At 35.7% G+C, this 22,155-nt stretch overlaps 2 protein-coding genes across 6 annotated transcripts; one reads left to right on the top strand and one right to left on the bottom strand.

The window, feature by feature from the left end:
- Nucleotides 1-3,133: 3,133 nt before the first annotated feature.
- On the top strand, nucleotides 3,134-15,449 carry LOC136235759 (transcriptional corepressor SEUSS). 5 transcript variants are annotated; one of them, XM_066025756.1, is made up of 11 exons: nucleotides 3,134-3,481; nucleotides 3,570-3,624; nucleotides 4,079-5,488; nucleotides 5,568-5,687; nucleotides 5,962-6,010; nucleotides 6,149-6,363; nucleotides 6,475-6,543; nucleotides 7,759-7,856; nucleotides 9,182-9,275; nucleotides 10,450-10,519; nucleotides 13,890-15,449. In XM_066025756.1, exons 3-11 carry the CDS (start codon nucleotides 4,445-4,447, stop codon nucleotides 14,852-14,854), a joined length of 2,724 nt encoding a protein of 907 aa, XP_065881828.1. In that variant the 5' UTR covers nucleotides 3,134-3,481; nucleotides 3,570-3,624; nucleotides 4,079-4,444; the 3' UTR covers nucleotides 14,855-15,449. The 5 variants fall into 5 exon arrangements, with proteins under 5 accessions (XP_065881828.1, XP_065881825.1, XP_065881827.1 ...); XM_066025753.1 differs by having other exon boundaries at nucleotides 4,110-5,488; XM_066025755.1 differs by having other exon boundaries at nucleotides 3,134-3,385; nucleotides 4,110-5,488.
- Nucleotides 15,450-15,915: 466 nt separating this feature from the next.
- On the bottom strand, nucleotides 15,916-16,834 carry LOC136234735 (thioredoxin M-type, chloroplastic-like). Its single transcript, XM_066024210.1, has 2 exons — nucleotides 16,539-16,834; nucleotides 15,916-16,351 (listed from the first exon to the last, which is right to left on the bottom strand). Exons 1-2 carry the CDS (start codon nucleotides 16,735-16,737, stop codon nucleotides 16,032-16,034), a joined length of 519 nt encoding a protein of 172 aa, XP_065880282.1. The 5' UTR covers nucleotides 16,738-16,834; the 3' UTR covers nucleotides 15,916-16,031.
- Between the last annotated feature and the right edge of the window lie 5,321 nt (nucleotides 16,835-22,155).

Genomic DNA, 22,155 nt, shown 5'->3' on the forward strand with positions numbered 1-22,155 from the left:
TATATATATATATACTCAAAATTAGGCTAGTTTCCTAAATCAATGAGTTCTATGTTCATATATATACACATACTCATTCAGATAACAATCCAAGTGGAAGATATATTGCAAACCTATCTCAGCAGCACCACCCACAACAACATCATACATGCAACCAATCAGTTCAAACCAACATAACAACAATATATACTCAATAAGTTAAAGAAATCTTCCCATATGCTAAACGCAATAACTAATTGACAATTTCTTCATTCAGCCTTCGCATGTAGCATTCTTACTATCCCTGCAAATATTATGTTCAAATAAAAAGAAATCAGAACATCTTCAGCAACCGACACTGTATTGCCCTAGGTTAAAAAAGATAATGACCCAAGAATTTCAGCGGTGAATCTAACAATGAATACAATAGAATCAGTATCTAAGCGAGAGATCTAACCCTTTAAATCATAGCTCTGAAAATCAATAGATCCTTATTCCAGCTGCTGAAATCGACATACACAAAAGTAAATCGGATGAGGAAAAGAGAGAGTAAGGAACAATCAAAATTAATAGATACTTACCAGTACCGTGTTTATAGCTCACCCAGTGATTGCATGTTCAAATCAGCCATGGAGATAGAGAGGGATAAGAGGGATGAAGCTCTTGCGTAACCTAAACTGGGGTTTGGGATTAGAGAGATGGTTTATATATCAGCTAAAATTTCAGTCAAACAAGAGCGCCTAAAATTTGGTATGGCCGCGTAAGTGAAATTTCATTTGCCGCTTTTTTGTTTTCGGCAAACAATGACATTCATTTATTAGAAGTGTCATCTGTTGAGTAAGTGAAATTTAACGAAAACGCGCGTTTTCTTTAGATGACATGATTATGTAATCGTAATGTCATCTGAGAATCGAGCACATTTTTTATTTCGTTTTCAGATGACATACAGTTAAAATACCGTCACGAAAAATATTCAGACGTCACGAAAACAAATGTCTGTCATATATCTTGTGTCATGTGAAAGGGAAAATGGCATAGTGTAATTGTTTAATAAATATTAAAATAAATACTGAATATAAAAATATTAATAAAATGTTAAGCTAAGTATTTTTACTGGGTAAATTACATTCATAGTCACTGAACTTTACCCATTTTCACATTATGGCCACTCAACTCTATTTCTTCCCGGTATGGCCACTCAACTTTACACTTTTTAACACCGGTGACCACTCAATTTTAGCTAACTTCTTAACATGACCGTTAACGACCTCAAAATGAAAATATTCAATAATTAAAGTTGTTCAGAACGAAATTTACCATAAAACCATATTTTTTATTTTCGAAAATCACATTTTTTGAGCTTTCTCTCTCTAAAAATTCACTTTCTCTCTCCTAACTAAACAACACCTAAATGACCTCAAAACTAGAATTTTCAAGAATTAAAGTTCATTAAAATATCATTAACGCTTTGGATTTTTTATTTTTAGCCATCAATTGTCGTTTTGAGGCGTTAATGGCTACCGATGTTAAAAAGTGTAAAGTTCAGTGGTCATACCGGGAAGAAATGAAGTTTAGTGGCCATCATGTAAAAATGGGTAAACTTCAATGGCCATAGGTGTAATTTACCCTATTTTTACTTATCAAAATAAAATGATTTTTAAAACTTAATTGACTAATTTAAGTGGTGGAGAAATCACCCTTATCAAACACTTCAATTTTAAATGAGTTATTAAACTATGATTTTATAAAGGCTTAATGTATATTTATTTACACCCTTGAACTTGACAAATTTTATCTATTGGCACCCTAAACTTTTTAAATAACCTATCACACACCTATAGTTGGCTCTAAAACCTATCACACACTTAAAGTTGACTAATTCAGATATCTTGCACAAAAAATCGTTGAGCTATCATATTTGACCGACAAGATCGCATGTACGTGTTACAGAAAAAAGAAAAGCATATTAGTTCGTTCTGCATGTCACCTAATATGTCAAAAATAACATATCAACAATTTTATATGCAGGAGGTTCGAATAAACCAACTTAAGATGTGTGATAAATTTTTAATACCAGTAAAACCTCTATAAATTAATAATGTTGGGATCATGAAATTTTATTAATTTATAGAGCTATTAATTAATTGATAAATTAATAATTATTAATTTATAGAGTAATTTTAATTTTTTAAAAATAAATTTTAAGTTACTAATTTAAATAAAGTTTTTGTCTAAAATCAATGAATAAAATTAAATGTGCATTATATAAGTTAATTGAATTTGAAAGTTCATTGTATTTATGTTAAAAATATTCAATATATCATAATTAATGAATTACTATATAAATTTATATGGAATGTTGTTTCAAATCATACAAAAAAAATGGCTTTTCATCTAAAAGGTGTCAATAAATCAACAATGTCATGACTGATCAGATCAGAAAAGCATTGTGTTGTGTGAATACAAGAGAGATCACCCTTCAAGCACTCAAAAGGGTTTACAAGATTGACTAAATGAAACATATCATTTGAAAGTTAGTCAAGGTACGATGTTAGAATAGTTAAAAATGAAATTCAACTAGATTTAAATTTCAAGAAAAAACAAAATACTATATATTCATATTTTGCTAAATTATCCTAATTATTTATATCTATATATATTTCGTATATGTATTTGAGAAATTATTAATTTATAGAGGTAATAATACAATGTATTTATAAAGGGTTGTTCCAGAAAATTATTATCTTATTTATTTATTAAAATTGATCATTTTTTGAACTGGCCCAAGTCGGAACTAGAAGAAATTATTATTTTAAAGAGTTTATTAATTTATCGAGGTTTTACTGTATGTGTGATAGGTTTTTAAAACCAACTATAAATGTATTATTTTTATTTAAAAAGTTTAAATACCAACGGACAAAACTCACCATAACTCACCAAGTTTAATGCGTAAATATGCAATCAGTTTTTTTTTTATAAGGGGTCAAATGTGTCTTTTGGCGTTCCAGAATGAACAGTCTGTGGACACATGACATGTATGGATGTCATGTTGCATTCATTGATGCACATATACATACCATAGAAGAAGAAGGGATGAGAAGAGAAAGAATAGCATTTGACTTCATTTTCTTAAGAGAGAGAAAATATAAAAAAAAGAAGAAAAGAAAAATAAAAGAAGAGAATGAAGAAGAAGAAAATTCAATCCAATCGAATACAATTTTGACGTCCGCAAGGACACACTCTCTCTCTTCTCTTCTCTCTCTCTCACTTCCTTCTCTCTCTAAACATTCTCTCTCTGGATACAGCAGAGACCAGGCAAAGGCAAACAACTCATATACTGATAGAGAGAGAAAACAAACCAAAAAAAAAAAAAGAAAAGAAAAGAAAAGCCAACTTGAAAAAGAAGGTAGATTTTTGACGAACTGAGCATACAAAAACCCTAGAGTTAGGAGTCCTTTCGAACTTAAATAAACTTCTTCTTCGTCTCTATTCAATAAAGAGGGTATTTCCTTTTTCTTTTCTTTTCTTTCGATTATTATTAGAGTTGTAGATAATTTTTTTTTTTGGGATTGTGGTATATGCTGGATTAGAGAAATCTTTGCTGCTCACTGTTGTCCCTCTCACTACCGTTAATTACTAGTCCAGGTAAGTTGGTCTTTTGTTATATTCTTTTTTTGTTTTCGTGTTTAGCTCTGAAGTTGGGCTTCCTTTTCTCTTGTTTCTTCTATAACCTATTACCTTTTACCATTGGATCTTTTGATTCAGTGAGCTACCCTCGATAGAGGTAGAATATTTTTGATTTTTTCTGTATCAACTGTGATTTTATTGCATAAAGTTTCAATTTTGCAGCATTTTTGAACCTTTTTATTTTTATTTTGGCTATTGGAATTCTACGTTTGAAAAGTTTTTCTAAATGGACTTTTTTCTGTGTTTGAGCATGCTTTTGAGTTCTTGAAGTTTTGACAGCAAATGTTCGTCGACGTTAGTTCTGATTTTGATATGGATTTTATTTAATAGTATTGAGATGCTGAAAATTTTCTTGTATTTAGTGGTGGAAGTTTGATTTATTGTTTAGCTTTATTTGACGTTATTGCTGCAGAAATGGATCTAAATGCTTGTATTATGTGCAGCTCTTCATGCGAGAGCCATTAGAAGATTGCTGGTTGTGTAAGGATAGGGAAAGTCTAGAATGTTCAGAATCAAGACCTGTTCCTCTGGTTTTGTCTACTTTGGTCGGCAACTTGTGTCTGGTTACACACAACACTATCTGCTCAGGCACCAAACTCGCTCATTTCAATTGGTGCACAATAACGACTTTGAAGTCTACGGCCTTAGATGGGGAGTTGGAAATGCTAAGTAGGTCAATGTGTGCTTTATGCTGATTTTATGTAATAGTAGGTTAGTTCATGTTGTTTTAGATAGTTATTACTTCAAGAAGTGCTTGTAGATTGTGATTCTTGATAAAATGGTACCCTCGGGTCCGCCTACACCGATTGGTGGTGCCCAGTCTGTTTCTCCTTCACTTTTAAGATCAAATTCGGGAATGCTGGGAGCTCAGGGGGGTCCTCTGCCTTCACAAACTGCATTTCCTTCACTAGTATCCCCACGTACTCAGTTCAATAATATGAATATGCTAGGAAATGTGCCAAATGTTTCCTCTTTCTTAAATCAGTCTTTTGGAAATGGGGGTCCAAACCCAGGGCTTTCTGGTCCTGGGAGCAGTCAGCGTGGAGCTATTGATGGTGGTGCTGAAACAGATCCACTATCAGGGGTTGGTAGTGGAATGGGTTTCAGTGCTCCTTCATCATCATTTATGTCATCAAACATGGTAAGTCCTGGTCCATCTGGTCAAGTTCAGGGACAGCAATTTTCAAACCCTTCTGCCAATACATTATTACCGGATCAACAGCAGTCCCAACAGCTTGAAGCTCAAAATTTCCAGCATGGTCAACAACAGATGCAACAGTTCTCTTCACCTCACAATAGTCAGCAGGTACAGCAGCAACATCAATTTCAGCAAATTCGAGGAGGATTAGCTGGAGTTGGTCCTGTTAAGTTGGAGCCTCAGGTGACAAATGACCAGCATGGAACACAGCAGCAACAGTCATTGAGAAATCTTGGACCAGTAAAATTGGAACCTCAACAGATGCCAACTATGAGAAATTTAGGGCCGGTAAAGTTGGAACCTCAACATTCAGACCCGTCATTGTTTCTACATCAGCAGCAGCAGCAGCAGCAACAGCAACAGCAGCAGTTCCTTCACATGTCAAGGCAGTCTTCTCATGCTGCTGCTGCGCAAATTAATATTTTACAGCAACAAAGATTTCTGCAGCTACAACAGCAACAACAACAACTTATGAAAGCAATTCCACCTCAACGTCCTCAATTACCGCAACAATTTCAACAGCAGAATTTACCCATAAGATCTCCTGTCAAACCAGTTTATGAACCTGGGATGTGTGCTCGCCGTCTTACGCACTACATGTATCAGCAGCAACATAGACCTGAAGTAAGATATCTTAGTTGCTGAAGATCTATGTAAGCCTTGACTTTTCATTGGTTTATAATCGTGTGAAATTGTCATGTAGGACAACAATATTGATTTTTGGAGAAAATTTGTGGCGGAGTACTTTGCTCCACATGCGAAAAAGAAGTGGTGTGTTTCGATGTATGGAAGTGGCCGTCAAACAACTGGAGTTTTCCCTCAGGTCTGGTGCTTGAGAAACTTAGTGGCATTAGTATAGCAAATAATCAGAGTTATTTCTATGCAAAAAATCGCTGTTTCTAAGTTGTTGTTAGGTGCAATTGGACAAGACAAATCAATTTTTCTGGGATTCTGCATATTTATGCTATTGTCCGTCTTCATTTTGATGTATTTTTCTTCTTGTATCAAGAAGACAGAATTTTCTAAGTTCTTAGTTTCTTCTATGGCTAATTTATTTCAATGTAAATTATAACAAACATTTCACTTGCAACTTACAGGATGTATGGCACTGTGAAATTTGTAATCGCAAGCCAGGCAGGGGCTTTGGTAAGTTATACCTTTCACTGCTTCCTGTTGTTCATCGTTATGACAATCACACAGTTCTGGTTTTAATTGGTGTGCTTGTTGTTTTATAGACTTCCCACCTCTATTGAAATGCTTCTTATTCTGATCCTGTATTTGCAGAGGCAACTGTTGAGGTTCTTCCCAGGCTTTTCAAAATCAAATATGAAAGTGGTACCTTGGAAGAACTTCTCTATGTTGATATGCCTCGTGAATATCAGAACTCATCTGGTCAAATTGTCTTGGACTATGCTAAAGCTATCCAGGAAAGTGTTTTTGAGCAGCTTCGTGTTGTGCGTGATGGTCAGTTGCGGATTGTATTCTCTCCTGACTTGAAGGTACACAATGGGAGATATTTTTTTTACTTGTAATAGTTTCTAATTCTTTGGGCATCACTATTAACAAATTTGTTCTGTTTTGACTTGGTTTTTCCATTTTTCTTGTTGCAGATATGTTCTTGGGAGTTTTGTGCTCGGCGCCATGAAGAACTAATCCCTCGAAGATTGTTAATACCACAGGTTAGGAGCAAGCTATCTTGCTTAATCATGAAAATTTCCTTGAGAACTATAAATTTCTGAGCGGACTATGTTCCTAACACTTTTGAGCTCTATATAACCATTGCAAATAAAATGTTTATAACAGCGCATTCATCATCTAAACTTAGTTGGCTGAGTGACTTGTTTCTATTATTAGGCTTTCTTACAATTTGTGTTCAAAACAGTAGGTCTGAATTGTCATCATGAAATCCTTCTGCACTACTTCCATTACACTGCAACGATCCCTTTGATTTGATAGAAAACAGAATGTATAATTACTCTATACTTACTTGCTCTATTCGGAGTGTGTAATAAAATGCCAGTTCTGAGTAAATGTATCATAATCCTTAGCAAAAGATCTGTCAATTGTATGTACATCTTTGCTAATTTCACTTGGTTATCCTGGTATGTTCGTTTTCTTTGGGTTTTTTTTTTTTTTTTTCCATTTTTCATTGTAGCTACATCATGCCATTGTAGATGACTTATTTTTATTTCAATCTTCGACAACAATCTCTTTTTCTCCCTCTTTAAAATTCTTGATGAATTTGAAGTCTCAGCTATTCGAGTATTTTTCATGCATCTGATTGTTGATGCGATATTGAGTTTTTCTTTGAAATTTGATACAACTTTTCACTTGGTTTCCTAGTATGTTGGTTTTCTTTGTTTTTTTTTCTTTCATTTTTCATCATAACCACATCATGCCATTGTAAATGGCTTGTTTTTATTTCAATCTTCGACACAATCTCCTTTTCCCCCTCTTTAAAGTTCTTGGTGAATTTGAAGTGACAGCTATTAGAGTAGTTTTCATGCATCTGATGTTGAAGCTGTATTGAGTTTTTCTTTGAAATTTGATGGTTATTTGATTATATCTCATTCTGGAATCAGGTCTGGGATTCAGGAATCCCATCTCTTTTAGAATCCACTTCCATACGTGGGTGCATCACCTTTGCATTGATGGTTATTGTGAATCAGCATATATATTGATTTGTACCGTATATTGCTATCTTGGAAGGATTCCATTGAGTCAATTTGCAGGGTTAGGATCAGATAAATGAACCTGTCTCCAATTCAAACTTACCTGATTAATCTAGATTTAATTTTTACTTGATAGCGTGTTGATGGACCTGTAAAGCACCTTTCAGCATTAGGTAATGTGCTGGCAAAGATCATACAGCAATATTATTTTCATTTTTGCAGGTCAGTCAGCTTGGAGCTGCAGCTCAAAAATACCAGGCTGCTACTCAGAATGTATCGGCCAACTTATCTGTTCCAGAGCTGCAAAATAATTGTAATATGTAAGTTTTATGTAGCATGTTACTGCATTTTCTGCTTGAGCATTGATAGCTTTTGAATACTGATTCTAAAAGATTTCTCTTATTGAAAGTTGCATGGTTTTTAAACCGGACTGGACCGGTTCGGTTATGGTTCTTTGGGGTCACTACTAGTGACCCCATGTGGACCGGGGGAAACCGGCGAACCGAGATCAACCCGGTGAACTAGTTTCACCCCGGGTTATATTAAAAAAAAAGATTGAAGTTTAATCTGCCACTTAATACCATGCTCTGGAATGGCAGGTTGAATGCTCTTGGCCTGGCTATTTATATAAAAGAATCATGTCTATTTTTCTTTGTTTAGTCGATGTGGGACAGCTACTAAAGTAAAGGCTCCTGAATTCTTCTTTTCTTACTTAACAAAAAAAAAAAAAACAAAAACTAAATTAAACTTCATATTCAATGTGGGATAAAAACCCACGCCTACCAACCCCCTCACTCCTTTTTTCTTTTGAATGAATAATTTTCCTACTTCAGTTAAAACTAATAGTAATGGTTTCATTTTTCACCAAAATATATATATACATTTCAGTTTATGTTTTTTCTATTAATTTATACATACATATATATATATATATATATATTAGTAATTATATATATTTAATTTAATTTTATTATATATATTATTTTATGACGTCATCCGGTTCAACCAATCCTAGTCAACCTGTTGACCCCTGAACCCCCGGTCCGGTTTTTAGAACCATGGGAAGTTGATAGCTGAATGATACAATGTCCTCAATTATCAATCTCTTGGACGCATATGTGGTTTATTTGTGTTAAATTGATTGCTCATAGCAATCAGGAATGATGAAGTTGTTGGAACTATTTGTCCCGTCTAAACAAAAGTATCAAATATTTTCTAGTTGTTGCATGGTGCATACTGTTCTTGAAATAACCACATTGGTGTTTTGAACATTATGTTTCTTCTGTTTGAGATGGGAGATTGTACCCTTTGTTATTCTTTATTTAAAGACTAAAGTATACCACCTGCTACTGATCTATGTGAGAGGACCATGGTAATTTAATTTCCACTAGAATGTTTTTTGGCAGTGCTTGTCATGCAGGAGTTTATGCTATGTGTGAAACTAAGTGAGAAGAATAATTTGCCATCCCAGAGCAGGCTTTATGGCTGTTCCTGTGCCTCATTCAGTTATTTTCACCTGCATCATTGCCATGTGCACTAATCCATTTATTAATTGTGCATTTATTTTTTGGAACTTTTGATGCTTTGTAGAGTATATTCACGTCTGAGTGCTTCTATTTATTGATAACAAGCTATGCTTCTTTAGGTTTGTTGCATCAGCTCGGCAACTAGCAAAGGCTCTGGAAGTTCCACTGGTGAATGATTTAGGATATACAAAGAGATATGTGAGATGCCTGCAGGTAATTCATGGATGCTTTTGTTGCAAATTTCATTTTGCTCATCAAGTACTAAAGGTTACTATAATGGGCATCTTCTGCATGCATCTAGTGCCTTGGTGTACTACACGATTATGATAAACATAAACTTTTGATTTAAAAGGTGGTCTTTGGCTCTTGTTACTCTTCTTTTGGTGTGTTTCTGCTAGAAGCTTCGATAGTTGTATACTTCCATTAACAAAGCTTATATTTTCATCCCAACCTACTTTCCTCCGTGATTATGTTCATTTGTATATGATATTTATATTTTCTCATATTCTGCTTTTCTTTTACTGTAACAATTTCATATGAGAACTGCCTTCGAGAGAACTATAATTTGAGGAACTCTTTTCTATATGGACTTCTGAATGGCTTAATGAGGTCTCCTTGTTTCAATGGTGAATTTAAATAATGAAAATGGTCCGCTGCTTGTTGATTATTTTCACTGGGAACCCATCACATCACCCCGAATATGGTCCATTATTTTCTAAATGGAGATTTGAAATTTGACTCTCTTTTTTAATTGGACATTTGCCCTTGTATTATTGACATTCACTGAATCCAGCATTTGAGAAGCGATGCTGTATATAGTTTTCATGATGCTAGATTTACTTTAAGTAAGATAATGCTCCCTTTTTTTTTGTCCCATTTGTATATTCTACCCTCTAGCATTTCGTTCTTTCCTACTTAGTTCTCTGTTAAATTTCCTTACAAATTCGTTTTTGGTTTAAATAACCTACAATTGCATCACTAGTTTTTTTCAGGAGTTCCATAAATAGGCTTGTAAATTTATTTAAATTTCTTTGCAAGTGCTGGATTGTTGCTATGAGCCTTACATTGATTACTCTTTTAGTCGAAAATATTTTGGCTGGATAATGGCTGTATTTTTATGAATACAATACAATTTGGAGTCCGTCTACCTTTCGTATTATGCATTATAAGCAGTTGCACATAATCAGTACAATTTGACTTTTCCATGATATTTTCTGTAAATATTTATTTTCTTATGGTGGAAAGCAGTTGAAAAGACTTGATAAACTGAATAGAGGTCTAACTAATAATGGTAAATTTTTAGGATTCTGTTGCAGAAAGTACTTGCCGAATTTATGTGTTGAAGAATTGCTGCATCATTTCTCATAATTTGTTCATGTTGTTGCAGATATCAGAAGTGGTTAATAGCATGAAAGACTTGATTGATTATAGTCGAGAAACAGGGACTGGACCTATGGGTAAGTCATGAGTTTCCCCCCACGACTATCATCTTTAGTTCTTTAGTTTTTCTGATTTTCCTGAGGCATAGCTAGAGGTATGGTTCTTGGGGATGGCCGCTTGTATTTAAATTTTATGATCTACAAAAAATGAGTCTAATTGGGTGCTTTGACAGTTGGAATTTTCATTTGATCTCTCCTTGCTTCGATAATAATGTTGACATACTTCACTATAGGTGGTTAGAAACCAGCAAGTTCTTGTGTTTTGGCATTCCTATAAATTCAACATGCATTAGCATTTACATGTTTCAGATCACTGCTTGTTTGGCATTAGCTTTCTTTATTTTTTAGCTGTTGGAAGTTCAAAGCACAAAACTTCGTGTCTCCCGACCATTATGGCAGCCAGTGATTAGACTTCTCTAGAGCTTACCTTCCAGGATGGGTCCTCGGCCGGACCTGTGTTTTGTCATGTGAGATTATGCATAACTTATTAGAGCCACAAGGTGTCCCAACAATCCTAAGGGTCATTCAATTTTGGTCCGATGTTAAAATGCATAAGGAAACCGATCCCGTATAAGAGAACTATTTGTGATCGCAACACATATAATTTGAATTCTAATGGCAATACTTTTTAAATCCAGTATAAAAACAGTAGCAAAGTTTTAAATCATATAATTCAATGATTCTTAAGAAATATAATGCAAGCACTACCTCATCAGATCTGTCAGATTCACAGTTGTATAGTTCTTCATGCTCTTGAGAATCCTCCTCAAAACCAATCTCTGGTGCATATTTCAACACAAAGGAGCATCCAAATTATCCTAGGAGTTGGAGTGGATATGAATGCAACCATTTCTACCTTAATTTTAACCTCCTTTTCCTCTTCTAATTGCAGATTGCTTATTCTCAAGTTATCAACTTAACTTCAGTTCATGCAAACTATATTAGAGGAAAGAAGATTCTTCATTAAGTTTTAAGCAAAAAAAAAAAAATCAAAATCGTTTAGGGGAAAAACAAAAGCTGTGGGGACAAAATAACACAGGATTGAGAGGCATAGAGGAGAGAAGTGATAAAATGGTGAGGAGGGTGATAGGCGTTATTTATTATTATTATATTTTTTTGGCTGGGGTTGGATATTGTTGCAGGGTTGTCATGTTGTAGCAGAGGTAGAATGAAGAAGAAGAAGAAGTCTTTCATGCTTTCAGTTGAGCTAGTGAAAGTGTCATGAGAATTGGAAAATTAACTGTGAGGTGTTGTAAGGAAAGGAATGGGTTGGAGAAGAAGATATAATGGAAAAGAAAAGACAAGGATAAGAGGGAGGGATAGAGAGGACAAACATGCTTGTGCACTGTTGAAAATTCTTAACTATAATTTTTAACCTCTTCTGTACTGTGTTTGTCTCTAATCTGAAGTAGCATGGCTTCTTTCCTTAATTTGTTTGTTTTTTGATTTAATGTGAGTGAGAGCATGGGCAGGTCTCTTTGTTTAGATGCAGAAATAAGGTAAGATGACATACCATTAAGAAAAAGTGAAAAATTCAGTATGATGGGTACAATGAGAGCTTCTTGTTCTGCATCATCACCTGACTGCATAATTTTGAGCTTTTCCTATTGTGCAACTTATCTTGTATTTTATGAGGGGCACTAAGCAAATATATTTTTTTAGTAGTCACAATATGTCTTGAGGGCTAAAGAGGTACTAGGTGTCTTAGAGCCTAGAAGAAAAAGATATCAAGCAATGCTTAAATATATTATCGGTGAGGCGTTTGGTGTAATGGTTCTGAATATTTGGAGGGGAACTTGTTAGTATTAAGTTCTTCAGGATGAATGGAAATATGGAGGTGTGTTATAGTTCATATGTATTGCTACTACTTTCAATGGACTTTTGGTGTGAAAATGAGACATTACTATTTTGTGTTCTGGGAAGATTAAAGTGGATGAGTTGGATCGGAGATGTGCTTGTCATAGCTCCCTTTTTCTATCTGATAATGGAATGGAATGTCAAACATGTGGTGGTTTGCTCCAATAACTTTAGATATTGCCTTGGTGGCAGAGTCCCTAAGTAATCTAACTCTCTGATGCTGCTTTGAAGCCATTCGATCCATGTGGTTTTGATAGGATGCAGAAAGATTCAGAAGTAAGGTCCCTGCAATGACTATTTTTAGGACGTTCATTGAGCCAAAATTTGGTTAGGGAAGTGTGACGTTGATAAATATTGCTTTAGCCTTTTTGTAGAACTTTGATGATATTGATGTGTGCATGAGGAAATTTGGTGCTCATTTGGCTTATGCTGGAATAATGACGCATTATTGAAACTTTGAGTTTTACTTGAGATTGTATTTAGTTGTTAGACTTGAAAATATATTTCCATTCAGTTCACTCATGTGAGTCTGCCTTCTTTTCTAAGCATTTGAAAAATGCACCTAGTTTTGAGTTGGGATCTACCGAGAATCTAGTTAAATTATTGTGAGACTCCTGAGTTCTATTTCCTTCACCATACTCACAGATATAATATGTAGAATTATAAGACCAAACCTCTTAAATTCAGTAGTAGAGAATACAGAAAATCTGTTCTTATATTAAACAAAAACACTTAAAAAAACCCTATATTTGGTATGGATTTGATATTTTCTTTGTGGTCAAGGACAATTAGACTGAGATGGTCTATTTCAAACAACTTGATCGTTGGGATCCAAAAGTTCAAAGTTTCTAGATATTCATGTAGGGGTGGAGCTAAAAATCAAAATAGGAAGGGCTAAAAGTAATATTTCTCAAGATAGTAATTGAAGTATTTAAAAGCTCGAGGAGACTTAGGTGATGGTGAAAGTGGAAGAACTGAACTGAAATTATATGAATTATAAGTAACTAGGTGTGGATAACAATGGAAAATTTGGTGGTTCTAAGCTTTGTCTTGTATGAACTGCAATTTGTAACAATAAAGCCCTGAAGTGCATTTGTGTGGGTGTGTTTATACATATATAATTAATATTCTTCTGTACAACATGACATGCTGAGATGACATGGATGACATTGCACACTGATATGAACATTTGAGAGGTTTCCTGTCTTCTCTATTCTGGCTATTCTCTCTCTGATTTGTCGCCCAAATGCCCACATTAGCGTGCCAGTGCATCACTGTTATGCTAGCGGATGACAGTTAGAATGATATCATATTACTGTTATATAAGCAGAAGTTGACTTTATTATTAAAATTCGTTTCAAGATGGTGTCATGTAGTAGTGCTAAGTTCAGGGATCACATGTGAAATATACCTATTTAGGTGAGAATGGTTATCACGTTACCATGTTTATTGGAAGCTGTTTTCAGATTCTTTGTTTTCACCTGTATATGAGCATATGTTAATACATGAGACTTTTTTTTTTGGTTTTCAGAGAGTTTGGCGAAATACCCTCGGAAAACCAGTGCTTCATCTGGGTTTCATAGTCAAGCTCAACAGCCTGAGGAACAGCTGCAGCAGCAGCAGCAGCAAGCAGTGCCCCAGAATTCAAATAGTGATCATAGCTCTGCCCAGGCAACTGCAATGCAAATAGCTGCTAGCAATGGTGTGTCTAGTGTAAATAACTCCATCAGTACAGCATCTGCATCTACCACCACCAGTGCTATTGTTGGGCTCCTCCATCAAAATTCTATGAATTCAAGACAACAAAATTCTATAAATAATGCAAGCAGTCCTTACGGCGGAAACTCGGTTCACATCCCGTCTCCAGGCTCCTCTAGCACACTTCCACAGGCACATCCTAATCCTTCTCCTTTCCAATCACCTACGCCTTCCTCTTCTAATAATCCTACACAGACGTCTCATGCTGCCTTAACAGCAGCCAATCACATCAGCTCTGCTAACTCACCTGCAAATATTCCCTTGCAACAGCCAGCTCTTTCTGGGGAGGCTGATCACGGTGATTCTCAAAGCTCTGTTCAGAAAATCATACATGAAATGATGATGTCAAACCAACTCAATGGCACAGGCAGTATGGTTGGAGTTGGTTCTTTGGGGAACGACATGAAAAATGTCAATGGGATTTTGCCCGGGACTAACGCTGCAGTTCTCAATGGGGGAAATGGCTTGGTGGGGAATGGAACGGTGCATAATCCTGGAATTGGGGGAGGTGGATATGGCACCATGGGCAACGGACTTGGGCAGTCTGCAATGTTAAACGGAATTAGAACTGTGATGGGTAATAACTCTATGATGAATGGACGGGTGAGTATGCCATCGATTATTCGAGAGCAAAGCATGAATCATCAACAACAGGACTTGGGAAACCAACTGCTAAGTGGGTTAGGAGCAGTTAATGGATTTACTAATCTTCCCTTTGATTGGAAGCCATCACCTTGAAGGCATGGACTTAGAATGATAGTGATGTTTCAGGTGTTGATTGTAGCTGCTTGTGCAGCAAAAGAGAGTATGGGCTGAAATGACATTCCTACAGAGCCCTGTGAAGATGATGGATGGCATTACACATTGGAATAGTTATCACTTATCAGGGCTAACCCTCCTCCCACTTTGTACTAATTTCAGAGAAAAAGTTGAAACATATAGCATAGTGTTTTATCAATGGAAATGTTAAATCCTCTTCGAGTTGCTTCAGTTTTCTTATAATTGTTTGTATTTGGTGATCCCATACGGCCTTAGCCATAGCTAACAGTTTAGGAGTTATCTGTTTGCTCATTTTCTAGTCAGAAATAGCTTTTGAGTGTATATTCTATGCAAATGCTCGTCTTGAAAGCCAGTATCATCGTAGAACAACCTCATTATAAGGTTAGCTAGATTATGTTTCCATTGTTCAACCATACTCAGTTTTTGTCTCTTCTAAAAGTGACACTCTTGTGTACAATTCTATCATATGTTTTACTCTTCTACTTGACTCTAGTAGTCAAACAAATTACTACAGCTCATCACTATGATTTAAAGAACATGAGATCATAGCCTATATGAGCTGTTCTCAAGTTGTCAATACAGTAGTTAGTGTTTGTTTGCTCAATCAAGGCGCTAAATATTTGTTTATTGTTTTTTTAATGTGTTTAGGTGGTACGGCATCTTCCACTTTTGTTTTTCTTTTCTAGAACTTCAAAAGTTGTAGGATAATGAGGTCGGATATTAATGGGACTATCCGAACTTTGTTTAAAAGGACTGGAGACGAGAATGAAATTTTAAAAAATAATAATATCAGTAATGGGTATATGACAGGAATGAGATTACCTCTAAAGTTTGACGGGAATGAGATTACCTCTAAAGTTTGTGTTTTTTTTTTACTATTTTGAAGGGTAATGAATATGGATAATTTTTTACTATTTTGAAGGGTAATGAATATGGATAAAAAATAGAGCTGAAATGAAGAATATCAAAGTGAATTATGATTGGTTTGTTAGGGTGTTTGAATAATAAAAAGGTAAGAGTAGCCAACATCCCTAGACTATATTATATATAGCAATCCATGAATAAATAGTTAAGGAAGTGATTTGGAAGCATAGAAAGAAAGTGAGATTTACATAAAATAGAATAGAAGAGAAGATTAAGCTTCAACATATTTCTCAATGGTGGTAGACAAGGTAGACTTGGGTACTGCTCCAATTACACTTTCTTTCTTCTCTCCTTTGTTGAAAAACAGCACAGTTGGAATGCTCCTTATTCCATACTTGTTTGCTATATTTGGGCACTCGTCTGTGTTCACCTTGAAACATGATACCTTTCCTGCATATTCTTTGGCCAATTCATCGATCACTGGAGCTATCATCCGGCATGGTCCACACCACGGTGCCCAGAACTCCACCAGAGCTGGTGTCTCACTCCCAATCACAAGGCTGTCCCAGCTTGAATCTGTCACTGCTTTAACTGCACCGACACCCATTTCAATTTATCATCTACCACAAACAACTCAAACTCTTACCAATTCAGTCCTAGTTATGTCTAGCAGTTAAAACCTATCGGATTATTTCTAAAATATAAAAAAGAGTTTTAGGTTAGAACTAATTGAAAATAAGAAATACAAATATCGCAAATTTAAACAATGGCGACAAACCTTCATCTACAGCTTCACGAGCTTTGCAAACAAAGGCAGTTCTTCTGGTTCTGAGTGAGAGTTTGAGTGAAGAAGAAGAGAGAGGTAGATTAGATGATGCATTAAATCCTTTATAAATGGGCAAATGGTCTGCAGGAGCAAATGGATGAGCATATTGCACAACACCACCACTCACTTGAAAGCAATTATTCATAGCCATTATTTCTCTCTTTCTTTTGCTGAATCAAACATGAAAAGATGCGGCCTTGGTACCTATTAGATAAGGTGATTTCTCAAATCTAACTTGTTATTTACAAAAATTAAAATGGATATTCTTACAGATTTCTGAGGTCACACTGCCTTTGTATTTTAAGTGGATCACATTTTATTTCCAAGGGAATATCCACTTGGTCAGTAGGGAATCGGTTGACTCTCTTTCTTTTATCACTTGTTTGGGTACTCACAAATTTTACATATGTACCGTTAAATTTTTATTCTACTCCATACCTTTACTTTCTTTTATATTCCAACAATTCCCAAACAGGTTATATCTTAACATTCATTTCTTCATTTTCCTTCTATTCTATTTTTTTTGGTTAGATAAAGAAGGCAAGAAGCCCAGAACAACAACGGGAGAAGCAGAACCCAAGTACAAATTACATCCTTACAACTCTACAACGGACAAAACCCCCTGTAGTATAGCTAATAAGAGTACACGAAGCAAATAAGAAGTAACAGAATTCAGTTAGTATAGCTAACAGAGTTAGGTGCAAAAGGATACCAGCTGTCACAATTTTTGTAAACTAAATACCCTTCATATCCCCATTCTACTGTGTATATAAACTGAGTGTAACTGATGCAATTGATGAATGAAAATACATTCTTCATTCTGAATTTTACTTTAAACATGGTATGAGAGCGGGTTTATGATCAGCCTGGGAAATTCTTGATCGATTTTTGACGGAATGCGTCCAAAGAAATCTCGATCGAAATCATACGCAGAGACTGTGCGTGATTCTCTTGTGAATTCAGAAATAGAAGATTCCGACGACGATTCCGGCAATATTTCACCTCGAAGTGTTCCAGAAATTCCCGATTCAATTCCTTCAACAACTCACAACATAGATCAGAGTTCAATTCCTCCAGTAACGACGACTACACCTCAACAGGTAACAAGCAATGATAACCCTAGCATGCTTTTGGTTTCTACTTTGTTGAATGGAAGTAATTACATCGCATGGAAACGAACAATGGTTTTGGAATTAAGTGCTAAGCGCAAGTTAAAATTCATTCAGAAGAATACTAAACCTGATGATGAAGGTTCAGATGAATATTCTAAGTGGAAATGGGATGATGATTTAGTTTTCTCTTGGATTCGCAACTCTCTCACTAAAGAATTGGCTGATGTGTTCTTGTTTGCCAAATCCTCTTTCTCTTTGTGGAAAGAGATTGAACAGAGATATGGTGAGAGTAATGGTCCCTTAATCTTTCAGTTAAGGAGGGAAATTAGTATTCTAACTCAAGGGAATCTCAGTCTTGTTGATTTTTTTAACAAAATCAAGAGAAAATGGGATGAATTAGCTGAAATCAAGCCTTTACTCAGTTGTACTTGTGGAGAAGCGCGAAAGCAAGCTCAAGATCAACTTGAGGAAGAACAGTTAATGCAATTTCTTTCTGGTCTTCATTGTGATTTTGATCATGTGCGTGAGCAGATACTTCTAATGGAACCACTTCCTGCAGTAAACAAGGCTTATTCCATGCTGATGAGAATTGAAAGGCAGAGGAGCATAGAAAGTGAGGTGAAAGAGGATTTTGTCAATGCTTCTATGTCTAAATCTCAAAACAAGAATGGCGGTAGAAAATCTAGTGGGAGTTATAATTCCAACCAGAATCGGAGTCAATCAAGTGATAACAGCAACAAAGATGAGAAGTTCTGTAAATATTGCAGGAAATCTGGGCACGAAAAGGCTGATTGCTTCAAACTTGTAGGATATCCGGATTGGTACAAAGGGAAGAAGAACAACAATCACAAGCAACATGCTTATATGTCAAAGTAAGAGTCCTCTCCACTAGTTGAAGCAGATTCTGATAGTGAAAAAGAAGAATCAATGCAAGTTTTGGTACAAAGAGAAGTTCAAAAGGCTTTAAGGAATAAGTCAGTGGCTGATAGCAGTAAGAATCATGAATTTTCTGCATTTGCTGGTATGAGTTCTGCAGGTAAAATTTCTAAATGCAAGTCAAAATTGTCAAACATTGAATTTGCTTGGATAATAGATTCTGGAGCAACCACGCATATGTCATTTGATGATAGTGTTATGCATAATGTGGTTAAATTGTCAAATGAGCACAGGAAAGTGTTCTTGTCCACAGGAGAGTCTCAGAATGTGTCCAAAAAAGGAGACATTGAACTTGGCAACAAAATTGTGTTGAGAAATGTGTTATATATGCCAAAGTTCCATTACCATTTGCTCTATGTAGGGAAATTGTTGCAAGATCAGAATATTAGCATTAGATTTTTTTGCTAAATACTGTATTTTGCAGGACCAAGCATCTGAAAGAATAATAGCCGTGGGATTCTTGCAAGAAGGACTTTATTTTCTCACAAGGAGATCTTTCAATAAAGAGGTAATAAAAGAATATGCTAGTTTTAGTAGTACAATAAATCATAGTTTGGTTGCCAAAGAACATGATGTTTCAGAGAATATGCAAATTTGGCATCAAAGGCTAGGACACTTGTCTACTAGTAGTATGAAGCATGTAAAAGCTATACAAAATAAAGAAATAGTACAGATTTCTGATTTTGAGCATTGTGATGTATGCCTGAGGAGTAAAGCAGTGAGACAATCATTTTGTAATAGCTCTACTAAATCAATAAAACTGTTTGAGTTGATTCATATGGATGTATGGGGCCCCTACAAACAGGTTTCCTTAACTGGGGACAGATTTATATTGACAATTGTTGATGATTTTTCTAGAGCATTGTGGGTTGTGCTATTCAAATCCAAGGATCAAGTACCACGCTTGATTGAGAGTTATATAAGACTTGTACAAAATTAGTTTGACACAAACATTAAGACCATAAGGTCCGATAATGGTACATAATTCACAAACCAGAATACTCAGGCATTGTTCAAGCAGTTGGGGGATCATTCATCAAAGGTCATGTATTCATACTCCACATCAAAATGGAACTGTGGAAAGGAGGCACAGAAGTTTAACTACAGTGGCAAGGGCATTATTGTAACAAGGAAGTTTAACTCAAAAGTTTTGGGGTGAGGCAATGCTTCATGCTGCCACTTTAATTAATTTGTACCCCACCAAGGTATTGAATTGGCAGACACCATACAAAGTACTACATGGAAAGGAGCCTGATTACACAAGATTAAAGGTTTTTGGGTGCACTGCATATGCAGTAAACACAGATGCAAAGAGAGGAAAATTTGAAGACAGAGCTTCCAAATGTGTATACTTGGGAAGTTCACCTGGGCAGAAGGGATGGAAGTTGTATAATCTCAAGACACATAGCTTGTGTGTGTCAAGAGATGTTCACTTTGTTGAGAAAGATTTTAATTTTTCTAACAATTTTTCTTCTGTATTACCAGGATCACAACAGAACAATATATGTTTACCTATATATGAAGATTCAAATGAAGAATCTCTCAGTCCTTTTCTTACAGAAAATGGAGATAATAGACATTCACCAACACTTCACCTTGATGTAGAGGATTCATCTTTGCCTGATGTACCTGTGCATCAAACACAGCCATCAAGCAACATTATAGAAGGAGTGGAAGAACAAGAAGCAAGTACCCAGAGTGATCATGAGACTGAACAACAACATCTAAGAAGGTCAAGCAGGAACGTGAAACCTCCAGCTTGGACTTCAGACTTTGTTACTCATGTTATCTACAATGATAACAATGTGGAGATGCCACCATTTACTAATAATCATGCTGTTTTTTTGAGCAACTTGGCTAAAATTCCAGAGCCTAGTTCCTATGCAGCAGCCATCAAAGATCCGAACTGGGTCAATGCTATGAAGATAGAACTGGAGGCATTAGAAAAGAATGGCACTTGGACAATGTGTTCTCTTCCAAAAGGTAAAAAGGCTATCTCTTCTATGTGGGTTCTTAAAGTGAAATACAAAGTAGATGGGAGTCTTGATAAGTACAAAGCAAGATTAGTAGCCAAGGGCTACAACCAGAAGTGGGGTATAGACTATCATGACAGTTTTTCCCCAGTTGCAAAAGTAGTCACAGTTAGGTTGATAATTGCTTTAGCAGCACATTTTGGATGGGAAATATATTAGATAGATGTAAACAATGCATATCTGCATGGATACATCGAGGAAGAGTTGTATATGGAACCTCCTGAGGGGTATAATGCAAAGCCTGGAGAGGTTTGCAGACTTGTGAAGTCTATATATGGCTTGAAACAGGCTGGAAGACAGTGGAACAAGCAATTTACCAACACTTTGATAAGTTTTGGGTTCACTAGATCAATCCATGATTATTGTATGTTCACCAAGAGGGTTGGGGAAGATTTCATAGTCTTGGTAGTATATGTGGATGACGTGTTAATAACAGGCACTTCCTTGAAGCTTATTACAGAAGTTAAAGATGCACTGCACAAAGCATTCACTATCAAGGATTTGGGTACTGCTAAGTATTTTCTGGGAGTAGAATTATCCAGATCAGAAAAGGGATTTGTATTGTCTCAGCAAAAATACATCATTGATATGATCAATGAAGCTGGTTTACAAAATGCAGAGGCAGTTTCAAGTCCTCTTCCAGCAGGAATAGATTTTGTAGAAGATAGTCCTCTAATAGATAATCATGAGAAATACATGAGAATAATAGGGAGCTACTATATCTGGGCTTCACCAGACCAGACATAAGCTACACAACTCAGCAGCTGAGTCAGTTCTTGCAAAGCCCAAGCAAGGTTCACTTCAATGCTGCTATCCATGTTTTGAAATATCTCAAAGGAACTGCAAATATGGGGTTATTGTATCCTAAACAGTCCAGTTTATCTTTGAGAGCATTTTGTAAAAATGACTTTGATGAACAAGTTGTTAAAGATAAAGTAAGGATGACAGCCTTTAGTGATGCAGATTGGGCTCGATGCAAAGAGACTAGAAGGTCTGTTGGTGGATACTGTGTGTTCTTAGGGGATTGCTTAATCTCTTGGAAGGAAAAAAAACAACCGACAGTGAGTAAATCTTCTGCTGAAGCAGAATACAGGTCCATGGCAACTACTTCATGTGAATTAAAATGGGTTTCGTTCTTGTTAGGGGAGCTGAAGTTGAGAGCCGAGAAACCAATACCATTGTATTGTGATAATACAGCAGCAATACACATAGCTGAAAACCCAGTGTATCATGAAAGGACTAAACATCTGGATATAGATTGTCATATCATAAGGGAACATATACAAAGTGGTTTACTCAAAACCCCTTTCATACATTCTAAAGATCAACTAGCTGATGTTCTCACAAAACCTCTATCCTACAAGCAGATGTTGCCAGTAATTTTCAAAATGGGAATGGTTTTACTGCAGAAGATTTCTGAAGACAAAGGTAAGATCAAACTGAAGAATTGCTTTCGTGAGGAGGGAGTGTTAAGAAGAGTACACGAAG

The sequence above is a fragment of the Euphorbia lathyris genome, chromosome 7, assembly GCF_963576675.1.
Source record: "Euphorbia lathyris chromosome 7, ddEupLath1.1, whole genome shotgun sequence".
Lineage (NCBI taxonomy): Eukaryota > Viridiplantae > Streptophyta > Magnoliopsida > Malpighiales > Euphorbiaceae > Euphorbia > Euphorbia lathyris.